Source organism: Tachysurus fulvidraco, chromosome 19 (genome assembly GCF_022655615.1).
Source record: "Tachysurus fulvidraco isolate hzauxx_2018 chromosome 19, HZAU_PFXX_2.0, whole genome shotgun sequence".
NCBI lineage: Eukaryota > Metazoa > Chordata > Actinopteri > Siluriformes > Bagridae > Tachysurus > Tachysurus fulvidraco.
In genome coordinates this window covers 19,962,907-19,983,314 of record NC_062536.1, presented here as the reverse complement: position 1 = coordinate 19,983,314, position 20,408 = coordinate 19,962,907, and the positions used below count along the sequence as shown (strand labels likewise).

Sequence of the window (20,408 nt, the reverse complement as noted above, 5' to 3'; positions counted from 1 at the left end):
TTAGAGGAACAATTCAGTTCAAAATGAAAGTTACACACACACACACACACACACACACACACACACACACACACACACACACACACACACATTTCAGGTACTTTTGCCAGATGATATTGTTAATCTCAGAGACATTTTATAAAGTATTGCATAACGTTAACATGAATAATGTTTAAATGTTGGTGAAATTAACACTGACAGATAATTTAATTGCTAAACGTAGCATTAGCATAATCCTAATCTAGAAGATCAGATAACTTTGTTAGCTACAAATAGAATCATGTAACACTTGAATCCTAAAACTTTACCTCACCAAAAAAGTTCATCTATTTTAACTATTAAAATAATCTAACTTCAGCAATATTTTCCACTCGTATGACTTTAGCTAGCATGAAGTTTGTCTCTGACTAACAAGGCAAGTTTCAGCAGAAATATAATTTTCACAAATTAAGTTAAATTTCGAATGAAAACTCTCGCAGCTGCCTCTGATTTCTTTTACAGCAGATTGTTTTCTGGTTCCTGCAAAGTCTCTCTACGTCTGTCTGGACACCAACAAGCTAAACCCAGCGACCGAGCTATATTTCAACATTTTACTATCTTTAATATTATAGTGTTAGATTTTTTATTATACTGCTAACTTTAGCTATATTAGCATCCTACTCTAAAACAAAACCACAAAAAATATCGTGTAGGTCTGATTTTTCACTGCATTGTTCCTTTACAGAGTCATTTAAAGAGTCGTTTTAAGAGTCATTTAAAGAGTTATTTGAGAGTCAATTCATTGGTCATCGTGGATCTCGGTGAATGAATGATTGTCAGAATTGGACAGAATTACAGATGATTCTGATCAAACGAGACGCTCGGTTCAAAATATACAATAAAATTTAATAGAATTACAGTTAAAAACTCTTCAAGATCACAAACTAGAAAATTTACAAATAATAAAATAGCGTTATGTTACATGACCACCACTTTATATAACTTTATTTATTTATTTCTTACATCTGTGTACGACATTCACGTCATCATAAATATCAGCATTGTGAACAAAACTGTAAATGAAGCTAATCACACTGTCAATTTAATTAAATTAGCAGCAATTAGCATGGAGCCAAAATTATACAAAAATAGCACAAAGCTAGTAATCAAGCTAAACTGCTAACTTTCCTGATTTGCAGGCTAACATTTGTTGTTAGCAATAGAAGCATTTTTTTGAGCTTTTTTAGCGTCACATACCATTTACCTTTAATTTCAACAGGATGTCCTGACATTAAATGTTAACTAGCAGTAGCATGGGAAAGCATGCAGTTAATTAGCATAAATGCTAAAAGTTCTGATAGCTTGGTTTATTCAGTGTATTAGCATATTTGCTCTATACTGTGATTGTCAATGAACATGTAAATAAATGTATTTATGTAGATGCTAACATGGCTAACAACACAACTGGGCTAAAGCTAGTATTCATCTTTGCAGTTTACATTCATGTTCTGCTAGCTTCTGTTTTATTGTTAGCTTGTAAGTAGCATTGCTTTCTCAATTGTTCGGTGTACCTTTAATATTATCTGCACAGAATGGTTAAAAATACTAACACGGCTAATGAAAAATGAACTAGCTCTAAAGTTTGAAAGCGTGCAGTTAGTTCACATCCCTAGTTATCCCTAATGTTCAGCTACCTTGTTTTTCATTAGCTATATTAGCATTTTAGCTCAATTTGGTAAAGTCTGTAGTTTATTAAAGTTTATTTGTACAGAATGTCCATGAATGTTAACAAGGCTAGCAGCAAATGGTAGCTAAAGTCTGCAGGGACATTAGCAGTTAGCTTTCATACTCTGGTAGCTTCTGTTTGTTGTTAGCCAAGCAGGTTTTGTATCTTACATTGTTGTGTTCGGCTTTGAATTGAATTTTAAAAATCCAACTGAAGTGTTATTGCTAATTCTAAATTTTTTTTATATAAAATATTTCTTGCTACAGTACGGTATAAAATACCTCACTTTAATCCAGTAAAAGACGACATCTGACACTATTTTCTTTCTAACAGACACAAGCACCAGAAGAATCTGTTAATAAGTTAGCATAGAAAGCGGCGGCTAAACAAGAAACTGGTTTAAAAACACAAATCAAAAACGCTAATCAAACTACAAGTGAGACGTTTTCTTTGGAACGAGTCACAAATGGAGGAAAAAATGAGAAAGAAGAGGCAGCTCACGTCCGTCGCTCTGCTGTCGTACGCACGGTTAGCGAGCACCAGTGTCTAGTGTCTGAAGGTTGTACTCTAAAACGAGAGGAAGTGGTCTTTGCTGGAAAAGGACATGACCCTCGTCTCAGAATGTGGAGGTTGAATAAAGCTTGTGGTGTCATTTAATTTCTCTTCTTCTGAAACAATCTGTGAAGTAGCGAAGCAATAAACGCCGAGAGACTGAGTGTTAGCTACGGCTAAGACAAAAGCTAGGTCAACAACTGTGTCCCTAATCACATGACATGCTATTTAGCACAAACATATTAGCATTTTTCTGGTCACACAGTCAGGTTTTGTAAAGTATAGAAGTCCAAAAAAATGCTAAAAATAATAAATATACACTAGCAACATGTACAAACCTGCAGTTAACTAACAGTCAGTCAGGCTGCTTACATGCTGTCTGTCTTTATTAGCTGCATAAAGGATGACTAATAATAATAATAATAACAATAACAATAACAACACCAACAACAACAACAACAACATATTACTATAAATTCATTACTATGGCTAATTATTAAATAGTTAATTTTACTTAATAAATATAATGTTCCTTCTTGTCTGCAATTATTTGTGAATATATTAATTTTATAATAGTATTTAATTTAATAAACCTAGTGCCCTTTGCGAGTCAATAAATTATTATTAAGTACTTTAATTCTTTAATAAATGTGGTTCCTCTGTGTGACAAATAATTCAAAATAATAAACACAAAAACTGTGCTAGTTCATTAACTATAGTGCCCCCTGCTGGGCAATACATAAACACCATAACCCTTCTTACTCTGTACCTGTAGCACCCCTGCTGTCCATGTGTTAGGGGCCTTAAAGCAATGAAAAGCCTCACCTACGCCGTGTGGTTCTGTTGAGTGTTGAGGTTGTGTTGTTGTTGCTGTTGTTGAATGAGGAGCTGCTGCTGCTGGCGGCGTCGGGCCGAGCGAAGCTTCTCGAAGCGAGCCTCCATCTCCTCCAGAACTTTGGGTGTGTAGCGCACCACCAGCTTCACACTGCCTTCAGCCGCCTTCAGCAGCTCCACTGCCTTCTCATGATGCTCACCTTCCACACTCTGAGGACAAAACACACCTGAATAACTGTGGGTGTGTTTAACACTTTCACCGATGAAGGAGCTCCGCTAGTTTACTGTGAATGTGAGTTAGCAAGACATTCAGGGGAAGTTAAATAAAATAGTGTTTCTTACCGGATAAATATGACACCCCCTTGTGGTCATTAAATAAAATAAATATCTTATTTGTTAAGACTTTACTCTCTGCAGGTAAATAAATAAAATGATGTATATTTACTTAATTTAAGTAGAAAATGCTGCCCCAAATAATTATTTCCCAAAAAAATAATTCCCAAAATTTTAAACACTAAATATTTATATTAAGTTGCAATATGCAATGTTAGAAAATGAATGAATGAATGAATGAATGAAAAACACATTAGTCTCTAGTACTGTAATATTCATTTATATGATTTAATAAATCTGTGGCTCATTAGATCTTGATAATTGATTCATTTAAAGCTCCACCTCCTTCCTTATCTTCCATAAACAAAAAAAGCTAGCATGTGCAGTTTAAACCGTGAGGATATTCAGAGGAAGGTGGCGTAGCTTTCATCAGTAATTTCATTACAGATGTTGTTCATCTAATAGACAGTAGATGGCACTACATTTTACAAACTGCCTCTATAATTAATTCATTAATTAGTAAATATTGTGTTGTGTAGATCACTGTACTGAGGCACTGAGGTTTATAGTTGCTCTAACACGACTGGGGTGAATGGGAGCATTACATTGTGCATTGAGGCTGCAGTTATTAAGAAACGTGACGAATGTCCAATCATCAAACATGAGCAATAATTTGTTTTATATTTAACGAGAACCTCAGCCTCCAACCTAACGCCAGATTTTTCCGATATAACAAAATGAAAGCTCAGATGGATCCCGTGTGGTGCCACAGCAGGAAGTTTCTTTTTTCCTTCACGGTGTGTGAGAAAAACAAATTACAGTCTGAAGTTTGTCACCATCTGAAAGTTTGAAGGAGAAACTGACAAAGAGAAAAAATAAAAGCACTGAAATGTCTGTAGTAAAAACACTTCACTCCTGTCTGAGTCATGTTAGAGTTTAAAGGAGATGGATTATGTGTTCAGGAATCTTTAGGGGGCCAAGCACCAACTCTAGGGGGCCAAGCACAGAATCTCGGGGGCCAAGCACCGAATCCCAGGGGGCCAAGCACAGAATCTATGGGGCCAAGCACCAAATGTATGGGGCCAAGCACCAAATCCCAGGGGGCCAAGCACCAAATCTGGGGGGCCAATTACAGAGACCTTCGTCCACATACTGTGTTGTATGTAAGTACTGACTCTACGCTGGTAGCCTGTGGCTGTGTCTTATCTATATACTAATTTATCTGACTAATATACTACTAATGTTGTCATGGATACAGCGGTAATGCCCGGTTAATTGTGATTTTAGGGGGCCAAGCACTGAATCTGTAGAAAAATAGACCTGCTGTGTCACACTCCTCAGCCACAGTATCCCTATAGTTCTCAAAGAACTCAATGACCAGCAGCTGTGATGAACACATTCACAACACACACAAAAACAGGAGTGTGCATGCTCACGCTGTGATGTCAGTGTGTGAGTGAAACAATAGGCTGCAATTTGTCTATCTTCATGTGAACAGGAGAAAAAATAAAGACATTTTCATTCCAATCTATGATGAAAAGCGTCAATCGTCTCATATAATAAACAGATCGACTTTCTCAAGCCTTCGGGTTTGCTGTCAGCTGGTGTAGTGATTAAAAGCAGTTTCCAGAGTGAGATCCTCCCAGATGGATTAATATGTCAGAGATGTTTGGGAATTTCTTTCATTTTCAGTATCTTTTAAAATCAAACCTTCTTGGATTTAAGAGGTTGAGTTAAGAACCTTTTAAGGAAATGTGTGGAAACGCTCTCAGGATTAAAACTCACCACTCCATTGACAGACAGAAGCTGGTCGCCTCTTTTTAAGCCCCCGTTTCGTTCAGCCACACCTCCCGGGATGATGCGGGAGATGTAGATTGGGGAGTTTTGCTCTTTCCCGCCCATCACGTTGAAGCCCAGCCCCTCATCGGTTTTGGGTAATTCCACCACTCGTGGGTGGGAGTGGCCTTCACTCGCAGCGAAAGCTGCCACTGTCGCCTAGTGATGAGACACCAAAAAGTGACTTAATCTCTCATTACATACAAAACAATACAGTCTACAATGTGTTCTGATTGGTTGAGGGAATAAGATTAATCCAAAATGGCTTCCTATCCCGTATGGTTATTCCCACAGAAGGCACAACGGCTCTCAACACTCTACCTACTGCCTTATAGGTGGAATGTAGGCCGAGATTTACTAAAAGTCTTGCCACACCATTGTTTGTTTGCAAAGATCGTCTGCGTGTTCAAGGATTAAAATCACAATAATTAATTATTAAATAATTTAATTAATAAAATAATTTATTAATTAAATTTTACACATCACGGAAAAATATGACTCACTAAAAATACATTTTTAACACTTTATACAATGAAAATGAAAGAATAGTAAAGACAGCATGTTAAAAACAATAAGGATCCAGGACTTTTACCGTCACCGTAGCATTTAAGGAAACAGGTTGAAACATCAACGAGAGTTGCTGCAAGTTTTTCTTCTTATTAAAAGACTTAAGGCGAAAAGCGTGTGTGGCTCTGAGCACTGACACTTTAAAACATCTTCTTCTGTTCCTCAGCACTGGAATCAAGAGCTGGTATCTGTAAGCATGGGCTCAGTATGCAGAACACATTCAGACTCGACCTTGACAGCTTCACACTCACCAGGAGGGAAAGTGTCATCGAGTAGCATATGGTGAACAACGTCTCTGACGCCAAATATTCTCCCAGAGCTGCACGAGTGTCATAGACATTCTCCCAGTACAGCTTTCTGGCACATTGTCGCTAAACCATATGACTGTTGTTAGGAGTGAAAAGCTCATGCCAAGGTGAAACGACATCTGTCCGATTTTTTAGCATTTCTTTATTTTGCCATGAAGATGAATAATAAAATTAGTTTAATCAACCAGTCACAAACCTGATGACATCATCATAACAGTTTACATAACAATAACTAGCCTGCTGAGAAAGATGGCTAAATAGAACTAATTACTGCTAGCAAAGCATTAGCACAGTTATAACCATTACACTGTGTAATTAGACCAGTACTAAAAGCTAAGTGACAACAGCAAACCAAAGATAAGAAAACAAATCATCTCTAGGGTTACAAGGATGGAGCTAAAGTTAGATGTGTTTAGAATCTGAATATATACCTCTGATGATATCTTTACATGGATATATATTTACATGATATATTAGTTTATCTAAATGTTATCTAGCTTAGCTAATTGCATAATGACAAAGAGGCCACGCCTCCTTCTCTGAGACTGACAGGACACACAGAGGCCACACCTCCTTCACTGAGACTGACAGGACACAGAGGCCACGCCTCCTTCTCTGAGACTGACAGGACACACACAGAGGCCACGCCTCCTTCTCTGAGACTGACAGGACACGCAGAGGCCACGCCTCCTTCTCTGAGACTGACAGGACACACAGAGGCCACGCCTCCTTCTCTGAGACTGAAAGGACACACAGAGGCCACACCTCCTTCACTGAGACTGACAGGACACAGAGGCCACGCCTCCTTCTCTGAGACTGACAGGACACACACAGAGGCCACGCCACCTTCTCTGAGACTGACAGGACACACAGAGGCCACGCCTCCTTCTCTGAGACTGACAGGACACACAGAGGCCACACCTCCTTCTCTGAGACTGACAGGACACACACAGAAGCCACGCCTCCTTCTCTGAGACTGACAGGACACACGCAGAGGCCACGCCTCCTTCTCTGAGACTGACAGGACACACACAGAGGCCACGCCTCCTTCTCTGAGACTGACAGGACACACACAGAGGCCACGCCTCCTTCTCTGAGACTGACAGGACATACACAGAGGCCACACCCTCTTTCCACATGATACGTAAATGATCTCTGCAGCTGAAACAAGGCTGCTTTATTAAATTTCACACAGTACTCAGTGTACATGACCAAAGCTCACGTCTACAGCTCACACGAGCTCACGTGGTGCTGCTCATTACGCCGTGTACTTCTACGGACACGACCGATGATTCACAATTCACTTTAAACAAACAGAAAAGAGAAAGTTGTCATTATGCGGCTCGTTATAAACTCCACAGCCTTTTATGTCCTTGAAGACTATTAGCATATTCTGTTCTCCCTCGTTTCCTTGTGGCTAATGGTCTATTACACACCGTAGCGTGCTAATTGAGTTCAGTCGATACAAAACCCTAAAGACTCCCAGACAAAAGCGCTGAACCCACGACATGAACTACATCCTGCTCCATCTTCTCATTTTACTTCTGTTCTTTGGTGGAAAAAACACTGATAGATCTTATGTCGCATGAATGAACTCAAATCTTTTCCCAGTTTTAAACAGGAAGATTACATCACTAATGTAAGATAGAGAAAAAGGCGGGGCTTCTGATTCCCACACAATACTGACATTTCTCCATATAGCGGAATCTTATGCTAGATTAGAAGACGATGCTAAGTGAAAATCCAGAGCAACTTCACCCATAGGACAGATAACTCTCTTTAACTCCCTAACACCTTTACCAGCACAGCTGAGGAAGGCGGTGTATAAAAGACTAGCCACTGCATGCTAGCTAGATGAACTTGATCGTAGCCGTTCTCACCTTTGCTGTGGCTCGTGCCTGATATTCCGGACAGCCGTTCACTGTTATTGTCTCATGCATGTATTGGTAGACCTGATGGAGGAAAGGAGAAAGATACATCAGATGCTTTAGTCATCAGGTCAGGACACAACAAACACCAAAAAAAACAAGTATTTTATTCACACTTACAATCAGGCTTTTAAATAAATAACCAATAAAGTGCATGTTGATGATGACTCCTAGGGTCTGATGATGATGTCTGGTGTTCACTGGAGTTACATTTTTGGTGAGGGATGGAGAATGTTGGTGTTTTAAAGGTGGATGTTGGTGTTTGATGGTGAGTGTTGGTGTATTATCAAGAAAGTTGGTGTTTGAGGGCGAGTGTTGGCATGTGAGGATGAGTTTTGGCGAGTGGGGATGAGTGTTCGTGATTGAAGATGAGTGTTGGCATGTGAAGATGATGAGTGTAGGCGTGTGAGGATGATGAGTGTAGGCGTGTGAAGATGATGAGTGTAGGCGTGTGAAGATGATGAGTGTAGGCGTGTGAAGATGATGAGTGTAGGCGTGTGAAGATGATGAGTGTTGGCGTGTGAAGATGATGAGTGTTGGCGTGTGAAGGCGAGTGTTGGTGACTGAAGGCGAGTGTTGGTGACTGAAGGCGAGTGTTGGTGACTGAAGGCGAGTGTTGGTGACTGAAGGCGAGTGTTTGGCGTGTGAAGATGAGTGTTGGCGTGTGAAGATGAGTGTTGGCGTGTGAAGGCGAGTGTTGGCGTGTGAAGATGAGTGTTGGCGTGTGAAGATGAGTGTTGGCGTGTGAAGATGACGAGTGTTGGTGACTGAAGGCGAGTGTTGGCGTGTGAAGATGAGTGTTGGCGTGTGAAGATGAGTGTTGGCGTGTGAAGATGACGAGTGTTGGTGACTGAAGGCGAGTGTTGGCGTGTGAAGATGAGTGTTGGCGTGTGAAGATGAGTGTTGGTGTGTGAAGGCGAGTGTTGGTGACTGAAGGCGAGTGTTGGCGTGTGAAGATGAGTGTTGGCGTGTGAAGATGACGAGTGTTGGCGTGTGAAGGCGAGTGTTGGTGACTGAAGATGAGTGTTGGCGTGTGAAGATGAGTGTTGGCGTGTGAAGATGAGTGTTGGCGTGTGAAGATGAGTGTTGGCGTGTGAAGATGACGAGTGTTGGTGACTGAAGGCGAGTGTTGGCGTGTGAAGATGAGTGTTGGCGTGTGAAGATGACGAGTGTTGGTGACTGAAGATGAGTGTTGGCGTGTGAAGAGGAGTGTTGGTGACTGATATTACTAAATTATTTCAGTCTGATGATGGCGGACATAATAAATATGGGTAATAATGTGTTTGATGGAGTCTTAATGTTTTTTTGAATTTGGTATTTTATCATGAATTGTTTTGTAGAAATTGTTAAGAATGATGACTTTAATTACTGATATTGTCCCTTTAATCTTTGTTGTTACTAAATCCAATTAAAGGTCTTGTTAAAAACCTCCTTCCCTTTAGAACACTTGGTTATTGTCTGCAGAGTGGTGACAGCACTTGTGGGCTATTTGAAGGCCCTCCAGACTTTCTCTCATTAGCTGGAATCTGTGAGGATGCTGGCAGCAGCAGCACTTTTCCTGCTTTGATTTGGAGCCAGCATCTCGCACTGAGACTCTGCCACTCCAGCTGTTAGCATAATTGAAAGAACCGAAGCATCTGTTTAAAGCAGCTCTTACTCAGCTACATACACGGAAGGACAACGTTCTACCTTCTGTGCTTTCATTTTTACTGAGGCACTTTGTTTAAAAAAGAGAAGAAGCAGAAATAGCTGCAGTTTTTCATAAGTTAAAGCCTACGGCTAAGCTTATTAACACTTTATTGTGAATAGCTTGCGAAAGCTAGGAAGGACACGATTAGACTTAATTACTTTATATAGCTTTTTTCCTTAGCTAGCTTGATTAGCACTGAAGTCTTTCCATTTCGTTACCATTTAAACTTTAAATATCTTTTTCTTTTACTTGATGTCATAAATGAAAGCTTTAGCTAAGTTTATTTTGTGCAGTTGTGCAGATCTAATGTGTTTTACATCATTAAAGGTGAGGTCTCTGTTGCTTGAAAGCCAATGTCGACATTTGAAATCACCAAAACAAACACGCCCCTAACCCAAACGGGTCCCACCCCTGTATCGATAGCTCCGCCCACACATACATACATAACCCAAGTGACTAACAGAAAGAAACGTGTCTTTATCATAACTGAAGGGAAGAACAATACGATTGTAGATAAACAAACAAGCAAAAATGCCACACAAGCATAATGATGTAAAGGACAAAGGCATATATTAGTTCTGTGTAACAAAGCAAAACCAACGTTACTCACCTATCGAGAAGGAAAAAAGCGCCTCGGCGTCTTAAGTAAAGTCGGCCACGTATTCACAGGTCGGAGTTTCCCGAGTCAGTAACTCCTGAGCTAAACGCTGTTACTACACAAAACGCGGTTGTAGCTGCCTCTCTACATTACTACGATAGAAAAGAGGTGTTATTTGTGTAGTAACAGCGTTTAGCTCAGGAGTTATTGACTCGGGAAACTCCAACCTGTGAATATGTGGCCAACTTCCTGCTCCTTCAGTTCTCTCCAGCGCTGGAAAGCTGATCCTATATTAACACGTCCTACTTCTTGTCCTTATCGTAAGTCTTTCTTCTCTTTCTTTCTTTGTTTTTATCCTCCGTGTCGATGTTAAAACCGCTTTCTGCTAATGTCACACATGCGCACTGAACACTCTCTCCGCCCATATCGACAAGACACGCCCCTTTCTGCTCATTGGCTACACGTTAGTTTTGTTTTTGTTTAGTTTTCGGCCCGACTCAGTTTCCTGAAGCCTTTCTCAACAACAGAGACCCCACCTTTAAAGTAAGTAAGAGAATTAGCAAGACTAGCATTGTTGTAGAAATATGAAACACACTTGGTACTAAAGCACCCTTTGAAATGGTCATTTAAATTTCAGATTCTAGCTGAAATGTGTTTAAAAAATAGCTAAAATTGTTTATATTATTCATTGGATATTTTAATCAGATCATTATTTGGATTAACGCACTAAGTCACTAATGCACTACATTAGTATGTACTGAGGACTGTAGACAGGAACTGAGGGAGTGAACACACACATTTAGTACAAATCCAACACTGATCTAAAATCCGATAAAACTTTTAGGAGTCGAGTCGAGGTTTATCTCACAGCCTCATGAGAAAAAGGACATTTTCTCTGATTACATTCACTGAGGTAACACTAATAAAACTGCTGTCAGCTTTTTTATTTGTTAAATCCCAGCTATTATAAATATTTTTATTACAGAGATGTTTAATATAAAGCAAAATAAAAGTGTGTGTGTGTGTGTGTGTGTGTGTGTGTGTGTGTGTGTGTGTGTGTGTGTGTGTGTGTGTGTGTTTTAAAGCTCCCAATAAACATCAGGTTATTTCGGTCGGTAATTTTATGAAAGCTCACAAACACAAACAGTAAGCAGCAGCTTTACCTCAGGATTTACAGCCTGCTACTGAACAGACAATAAAGAACACGGACCTGAGAGGTATGAGTTCTAATCTCTGATGTTATAGAGCGTGAACGTTTATAACAGGCAAACAGATGAGTAACGACGCAGACAAAACAGAACCGATGGACGCTTCATGGCCGTCGGATCCACAGGCACTGGAGCGTGTCATAGAAATCTGAACAGACTGAGACCCAAACTCACTGAGGCAGTAAACTGCCTTTAACTGTATGTTCTCATCCCTTTAATAACTAGATTATTTATGTTTATATGTGAATCTTTACAGGACAAAAGTTACTCCATCTGTGGATCTGACTGTGATGACTTTAGAGTCACCTGACATGAGAGTGACATGGGATTTACTCAAACCATGTAATACTGATCACACACCATCAACACCAACACCATTAACACCAACACCATCAACACCAACACCAACATCAAAACCAACATGAACACCAACATCATCAACATGAACATCAACACCAACATCAATATGAACATCAACATGAACACCAACACCAGCATCAACATCAACACCAACATCATCAACATGAACATCAACACCAACACCATCAACATGAACATCAACACCAACATCAATATGAACATCAACATGAACACCAACACCAGCATCAACATCAACACCAACATCATCAACATGAACATCAACACCAACACCATCAACATGAACATCAACACCAACACCATCAACACCAACACCATCAACACCAACACCATCAACACCAACATGGACACCAACATGAACACCAACATCATCAACATGAACACCAACATCATCAACATGAACACCAACACCAGCATCAACATCAACACCACAATCAACACCATCAACATCAACACCACGATCACCAGCATCAACATCAACACCAACACCATGAACACCAACACCAGCATCAACACCATCAACATTAACACCAACACCAACACCATGAACACCAACACCAGCATCAACACCATCAACATCAACACCAACATCAACACGATCAACATGAACACCAACATTAACACCAACATTTACACCAACATTAACGCCAACATTAACGCCAACACCAACATTAACACCAACACCAACGCCAACATTAACGCCAACATTAACACCAACACCAACGCCAACATTAACGCCAACATTAACACCAACACCAACATTAACACCAACATTAACGCCAACGCCAACATTAACGCCAATACCAACATTAACGCCAACACCAACGCCAAAATTAACGCCAACATTAACGCCAACATTAACACCTCCCTGCACTCAGCAATACTGGGTCTAAACGTGATGATATCAAACACTCTAGAAGAAGCTAAACATCACCTGAGGAAGTGAATCATCCTCTAATCCAAAGCACACTTTTACACATCAGACAGGAAATACATCAGGAATGCTCATCTCTCTCTCTCTCTCTCTCTCTCTCTCTCTCTCTCTCTCTCTCTCTCTCTCTCTCTCTCTCACACACACACACACACACACACACACACAAGCACTTGGTTAGTGGGTGACCATATAAAAGGCTGCCCTTCAGCAGCAGTGATGCATCTGATACAACAACAGAGAGAGAGAGAGAGAGAGAGAGAGAGAGAGAGAGAGAGAGAGAGAGAGAGAGAGAGAGAGAGAGACAGTTAAGGTCAACCTAGACAATATCCCTCTATCCCTCTAGTATGTAGTGTGGCTATCATACAAAAAGCTTACACAATTACAATATAAACACACACACACACACACACACACACACACACACACACACACACACACACACACAGAGCAGGTACAGTTGTAATTGCATGTAATCATCTCTCACATGAATCAAGCTGTGGAGAGATTACACATTACACAGATGAAGAACGAGTCCAGCAATTACCCACATCTACTTCCTGTATGCTTGTGTGTGTGTGTGTGTGTGTGTGTGTGTGTGTGTGTGTGTGTGTGTGTGTGTGTGTGTGTGTGTGTGTGTGTGTGTGTGTGAGTGGGTGGGTGGGTGTGTTTTCCACATTTGATCTGAGCCACTCAGCCTATTCAGACTGAACCATCAACACATAAAAACATCTTACCACCCACAGCATGATCTAAAACATAACAACCAGAATATTTTATAACAGGACATATTAAAGATGGCCGCCGTCAGGTGGAGGTTAAAGGTTAATGACTGACCTCTCGGATGGCGGTACAGAATTCACTCTGCAGAACCTTCTTCAGTGACTGTAGCTTATGACCAGGAACATCACCCGATTCCTGCAACTTCTCCAACAGCTCAATCGCCCTTGCCACATCTGGGAGAGAGAGAGAGAGAGAGAGAGAGAGAGAGAGAGAGAGAGAGAGAGAGAGAGAGAGAGAGAGAGAAAGAGACAGAGACAGAGAGAGAGAGAGAGAGAGAGAGAGAGAGAGAGAGAGAGAGAGAAAGAGACAGAGAGAGAGAGAGACAGAGAGAGAGAGAGAGAGAGAGAGAGAGAAAGAGAGAGAGAGAGAGAGAGAGAGAGAGAGAGAGAGAGAGAGAGAGAGAGAGAGAGAGAGAGAGGTTGATAAAACAATATAAATGTAAAGAATCTGTAGTTGAGCATGCAGGATAAACGATTGTGTGATAAGAGATAAAAAGGAGTGTGTGACAAACAAATGTGTGGGATAAATAAGTATATGAGATAAGCGAATGTATAAGAAAGAAGTGTGTAGAATAAAAGAGTCTGAGATAAACGGAATAAAGTATGTCATAGCGAGTGTGTGTTAAGTCACATCACTTTGAGAGAGAGAGAGAGAGAGAGAGAGAGAGAGAGGGAGGGAGAGAGAGACTTGACTTTAGAGCCCTTTATTTATAAGACATGTTTTATGACATAGATGAACAATAAAACAGCCCCAAGACTTGTGTTTAGGGCAAAAAGTTCTATAACAATTTGCAAAGAAGCATTAATGTCTACTGCACACACACACTGGTTTATATTCCATCTTTATCCTTAACGTTATTAAACCTATCCAAATAGAAAATTAAGCAATTAATAGATCTGCTTCCTATTTTTGTTGTATTTCGGTCCATAGATAAATGACATGGGTGAAAACACTTCCCCTAAAGCCCTACACCATTCTTCTAATTGGAACAGCAAAGCCACGAGTCTCCTACAATGAAAAGAATAAAACAGAACACAAAATGGGAACCCCTCCCCTACCTGGGCATTAAGGTGAGCTCTGGGTCTGTTTGTGGCTATTAAACCATGCACAGTTCTCCACTGAAGGTCTCCAGACCTTTTTTCAATGGGAGGTTTGTAGAAGGTCCTCCAGCAACCTCTGGGGGAAGAGTCTGATCCGAAAGAGAGAACGTGTGAAACTTTAACACGTTACATACAGTGACTTTTTCCCTGTTTGACTAAGAAAGTCCAGTTCAGGAGCCTTGAAGGTAAGCAGCAAACCCTCCTTTTCTTCAAAGGCACCTACAGCAGGCTCAATTCTTATGTCTGGAAAAGACAAGTCCAAATCATCATGGGTTATTTCCAAGGTGTGTTTAAAATCCACTGGTAGACATTGAAGAATCCGATTTAACAGTCTCTGCATCAGGCGAACTGATCTAAACCCAAGCTTGGTAGCCAGCGCTTCAGGACAAATCCATCCGTCTGGTGTTTGATAGGTGTCCGATTTCTGTAGCCCCTGCTTGTTTAGAGCATTTCTCACTGATGGTGATTTCAAAATTTATGGAATTCAGGAATGAGTCCCGCAAAGGTCTCGAACATCTCTGATATTTCTTGTGATACTTAAAACTCTCTCAAGACAGTTCAGAGAGGTCCATATTTTGAGTATCCATAAGAAAAAGATGTCAGTCTAGCCCCATCCCTCCTGCTCTCTTGACCAGCTGACATCTGCTCCATAACGAAGCCTTTTTGCTGTCTGGAGTCTAAAAGCCATTATTCTGCTTTTATTGTCCACTGGTCCCTGAATACCTTCTTGTCTGGGTAGAAACAGCACAGGTGCTTCAGTCCAATGTTGACCAGACCAAAAGAAGTCTATTAAATGTTTCTGAATATTTCTTACCAGTTCCTCAGGAGGATCCAGAACACTCATATTGTGCCATAAAGTAGAGGCCACAAGGTTGTTGCAGACCAAGACTCTTCCTCTATATGATAGCTGGGGTAGCAGACATTTCCAGTAAGCACACACTTTGTCCACCAGGCCCTCTGTCTCATAAACTACTCTGTTCCAAAAACCACCCCTAAATACTTAAACCCAGATCTTCCCCATTGTAAATTACTTGGGAGTTTTGGACAATTGTGGTCTAGACCACACCACAGGGCCACACTTTTATCCCAATTTACTTAATGAGGCTTTACCATAACTCATTAAGGTGTCTTTTAAAACCTGGACATCTTTGACATTCTTTCAAACAACAGTGATATCATCAGCATACTGTATGCTGAGACTTTTACAGAGTCATTAGGAATTGGACCATTTATCTGCAAGCCAATTATTTTTTCTCTTAGTTTACATAGGAGAGGTTCAATGGCCAAGCTGTAACCTGTCACCCCGGTCTTATGCCCCTCTGCACCTTAATAGGGACACTGAGACCACCTGGCATCTTTATGCTACATGGGGCATTATTGTACAATAACTTTATCATTTTGATAAATTCTGCTCCAAACCAAAAAGCCTCCAACACTCTGAAAAGGTATCGATGGTCAACTCGATCAAATGCTTTTTCATGATGGAGTGATAAATTTCCTACATTGATATTATTACTCACAGCATCATCAATTACATCACATACTAAATGCAGATTGTTAGTGATACATCTGTCTCTTACACTATAAGATTAGCCCTTGTGTATGATTTTGTTTAAAATATTAGCAAGGCACTTTGATACGAGTTTATATTCAGAGCAGAGAATAGCCACTGCTCTCCAGTTCTTTCATAGTGCAAGACCCCCTTTGTTTTTTTGGAAGTAATGTTAAAGCAGCCTGTTAGCAGCTCTTAGGCAGAAAACCTGTACTCGTAGTGCAGCATTTCAGAGATCAGCTCCAATTATTATCCAGAAATGTTTAAAGTCCATCTATATCTGGGGTCCGGCCTGTAGAACGTCCTGTTACTGCTGCACTCAAAAGTAAGTCCAGAGTCCAAAGTGTGTTTGTCTTCTTCAGTCAAGCAAGTAAGATTTTGTAGAAGTTCATTTTGGGTGTCTATGATCTCAGCTAGGGGGCACGGTGGCTTAGTGGTTAGCACGTTCGCCTCACACCTCCAGGGTTGGGGGTTCGATTCCCACCTCCACCTTGTGTGTGTGGAGTTTGCATGTTCTCCCCGTGCCTCGGGGGTTTCCTCCGGATACTCCGGTTTCCTCCCCCGGTCCAAAGACATGCATGGTAGGTTGATTGGCATCTCTGGAAAATTGTCCGTAGTGTGAGAGTGTGTGACTGAATGAGAGTGTGTGTGTGTCCTGTGATGGGTTGGCACTCCGTCCAGGGTGTATCCTGCCTCGATGCCCGATGACGCCTGAGATAGGCACAGGCTCCCCGTGACCCGAGAAGTTCGGATAAGCGGTAGGAAATGAATGAATGAATGTTCTCGGCTGAATACAGGTGGGAGTAAAAGTTCACTGATAGTCTGCACATTTACACAGGATCAGAGGTACAATTATCATTATTGTTTTTCAGACAGTGCATTTGATCGTCTTGTTCATGCTTTGTTCTGGGTTTAAGAAAATAAAGTTGGGGAGATATACCATCCGTGTCTTTCAATGATAAAAATCGGCTTCTCCCCAGAGCTCCATTAACCGTTTCATTTAAAATGGAACTCAACTTCAGTTTTTTTTCTCTTGTGTACTGGCAGGAAGTTCATCTCCCATCATGTTCTTTTCAATGATAAGGATTTCTTTCTCACGCCACTCGAAAGTCTCCTCCCGAACACAAGTCTGAATGAGATGTGAACTGCTGACTAAAGTCTCTTATGTAAACTTTCCCAGTTTCCCACCACAAAATAATATTTTTGTTTCTCTCACTTTTCCAGATTTCCCAAAAATCCTTAAAGGATTCACAAAATATTATCTTATCTAATAACCTTATCCATCAGTAACTTTATGTTAAAATGCCAGTACGCACTTCTGTTTCTCTTAGATGTCGATGTGCAGTCAGCAATGAAAGGTTTATGATCAGTAAATGAAGTGGGGACAATAGCTGTAGGTACAACTCAATAGTTGTTCAATAGTTTCTTTAAACACTTACAGTTCCATCCAAAGAGGAGAAAAAAGTAGACAGATAAAGAGATGGACAGACAGAGACAGACAGACACAGACACTAATGGACGGATACGTATACAAACTGAGTCAGACGGACAGTAGGATAGACAGATAAGAAGTGAAACACAGAGAGACTGATAGTGAGAGCGTGATACTGTGGTGTTTGTTTAAATAAACTCTAGCACAGGTCACACTTTGACCTGTAACATCTCCAGGGTGAAATCAACACAGCTGCAGGTTCCATAAATACACAACAAAGTACCACAGAACCCCAGTGAGAGACATAACTGTCTGAGAGGAATGTCTTTATTATGTGTGTTCTAACCCCAGAACTGTATATAATACACACACACACACACACACACACACACACACACACACACACACACACACACACAGCACACACAGACACACACATTAGCTCTGCAATGCTAAGATTAAGGCAGTTTAGTCTTTTCGCTGTAATATACCAAAACATCTGAGGTAATTGTTGATGTATTAAAGACTTAGCAAGGACATGCTAGCTTAGATAAATAATTTTAACCACATAATGCTTTCTTAGTATTATATCAGTACATCTTGGGTAAATGTTGATCTTTCAGAGCTCTCTGTAATACATTCACTCTGTGTTTTCATACTATCTGTATAAAAGACTTAGCAGTTGCATGCTAGCTAGATCATTATTAGCCCTGCAATGTCTTTTTATTTACAGACTAACATAAACAGCTGTGTGCTAAGAAGTTAGCTAGTTAGTATGAATCAGTAGCCAGATATTACTGCTGGTTACCAGTTGCCTAGCAACAGAGGTCTCTTATCATTAAACACTTGAGCTGTGAGTGTGTTATTGAGTGTTTAACTTGTCTGAAACCACAGTTGAATGATTTCATGTTCTTGATTGAGGTGTTTAGCCTTCAGTCATATTAGCTGTAGAAGTGTGAGCTGATTAAATCTGGGGTTGTATTAACACACCTCTGATATTTTACTGACACCAGAAACCTGTTTCCTCTCACACCTGAGTGTATCCAGCTGAATATAACATCATTTCAATCATTTCCGACTGAAGCCGATCATTAGCCGGGCCGCTAACAAGCGTTCGGTTTCCTTCGTGCCTCAACATTAATCTGACTTTAATGATCTTCTATGAGGTCATTCTGGAAACCTGCTGAGGACATCGACACTCACACAAAACACAGAGTCTCTCTCTCTTCTCATTTTTAAATAATATTTATAAAGATAATTAGAGCAATAGAAAATGTGATACACGATCTATCTGCAACTTCACAGATCAATACTTTCCTGTTCACCTCATGTTTACATCAAGAGTCAAGTCAAGTCGCTTTTATTGTCATTACAACCATATATAGCTGTTGCAGTACACAGTGACATGAGACAACGTTTCTCCAGGATCGTGAAGCTACATTAAAAAAAGACAGAGCTGAAGACTAAAGAGTACGTTAGTCCTAAATACATGCTAATTTATTGTGGACATGTGGTGAAAGCTAGCACAAATTAATATACAATCAACACTATTAATTGTGGTGAAAGCTAAGAATATATATAAAGGGCTCTCAAGTTTTGAAGACAGGCAAGCGTGACATCTCCCGCGCCCCCCCCCCCCCAAAGTATTTGTTTAATTTCCATTTATTAATTTGTGTGTGAGAGCATGCATGTGTGTGTGTGTGTGTGTGTGTGTGAGAGAGAGAGAGAGAGAGAGAGAGAGAGAGAGAGAGAGAGAGAGAGAGAGAGAGAGAGAGAGAGATTATGACTGGTGGTGTTTATTGTAGGTGTTTGTTGCCTTTTTGGACCCCTTTATCATTTGTAATGTTGCTCATTTAAAACAGTTCAGCACAAGCCCAGACATGTTTAGTGTCATGATTGAGGACAATGTTTCAAACCGACCATCGAAAATACCCTCTCTAATGAATGTTTTTTTTTTTTCATTGGTTGTTTGCATTAAATCTTACCCAGATACAATAGTGCTATTTTCTGATTGGCTATTGTGTAGCCTCTTGTTTTGATTGGCTGATAAGTGTCAGGCTCGACTAAGAACTGAGACGCGCTCGATTCCTGCCCGGTTCCATAGAGACAGCGGTGCGGACTGATACGTTTTGGGTGCTGCGGCTTATTAAATATATGATTTAGTCGAAAAGTTTTTCTGCGTGAGAAATGCGACATGTGGCGGGAGAGCGTGAGAAAACACCAAAATGCATGACTGTCACTCTCAATGTGTGACACTTGACAGCCCTGTATATATAGAATAGAATACAGAATATATTTAATCTGTAGTGTGCTAGTAAAAATGTCAGTTACTGTAGCTATTACTTTCCTCAACTATTAACACAAACTTTATTTTTAAAACTTTATGTAATGTTTTCTAGCTTGCTAGCCTACTCAGCATTAAATGTAGCCTTAATTCCTAGCAGGAAGGTGTGCCTTGTACACTATATATAATTTATAATTTAGATCGGATAATTTAGCTGAGGTTAGCTATGTTCATAACAGCTAAGTAAAATGTCTTGCCACCATAACTACACAATGATATTAACATTTAAGTGAGGTTAAATTTGCAATCATGCTAATGGTCAGTAAATGTGTTGAGGCAGTGAACAAAACACACAGAATATCAAACACAAATAGAGAGATGAATGATCT

General features: G+C 40.3%; 1 protein-coding gene across 4 annotated transcripts in view; it reads right to left on the bottom strand.

Moving 5' to 3' along the window:
- Positions 1 to 17: 17 nt before the first annotated feature.
- lin7a (lin-7 homolog A (C. elegans)) overlaps positions 18 to 20,408 on the bottom strand; it is a 37,005-nt gene continuing 16,614 nt past the window's right edge. For 3 of the 4 annotated variants that reach the window (XM_047804095.1, XM_047804096.1, XM_047804097.1), the window contains 5 exons: positions 13,706 to 13,824; positions 8,016 to 8,087; positions 5,210 to 5,419; positions 3,087 to 3,301; positions 18 to 2,383 (listed from right to left, as the gene is read on the bottom strand). In XM_047804095.1, coding sequence (XP_047660051.1) covers positions 2,359 to 2,383; positions 3,087 to 3,301; positions 5,210 to 5,419; positions 8,016 to 8,087; positions 13,706 to 13,824 — 641 coding nt within the window. In that variant the 3' untranslated portion in view covers positions 18 to 2,358. Of the gene's footprint in view, positions 2,384 to 3,082; positions 3,302 to 5,209; positions 5,420 to 8,015; positions 8,088 to 13,705; positions 13,825 to 20,408 lie in introns of all 4 variants that reach the window. The other variant, XM_027155235.2, reaches the window with a different exon arrangement.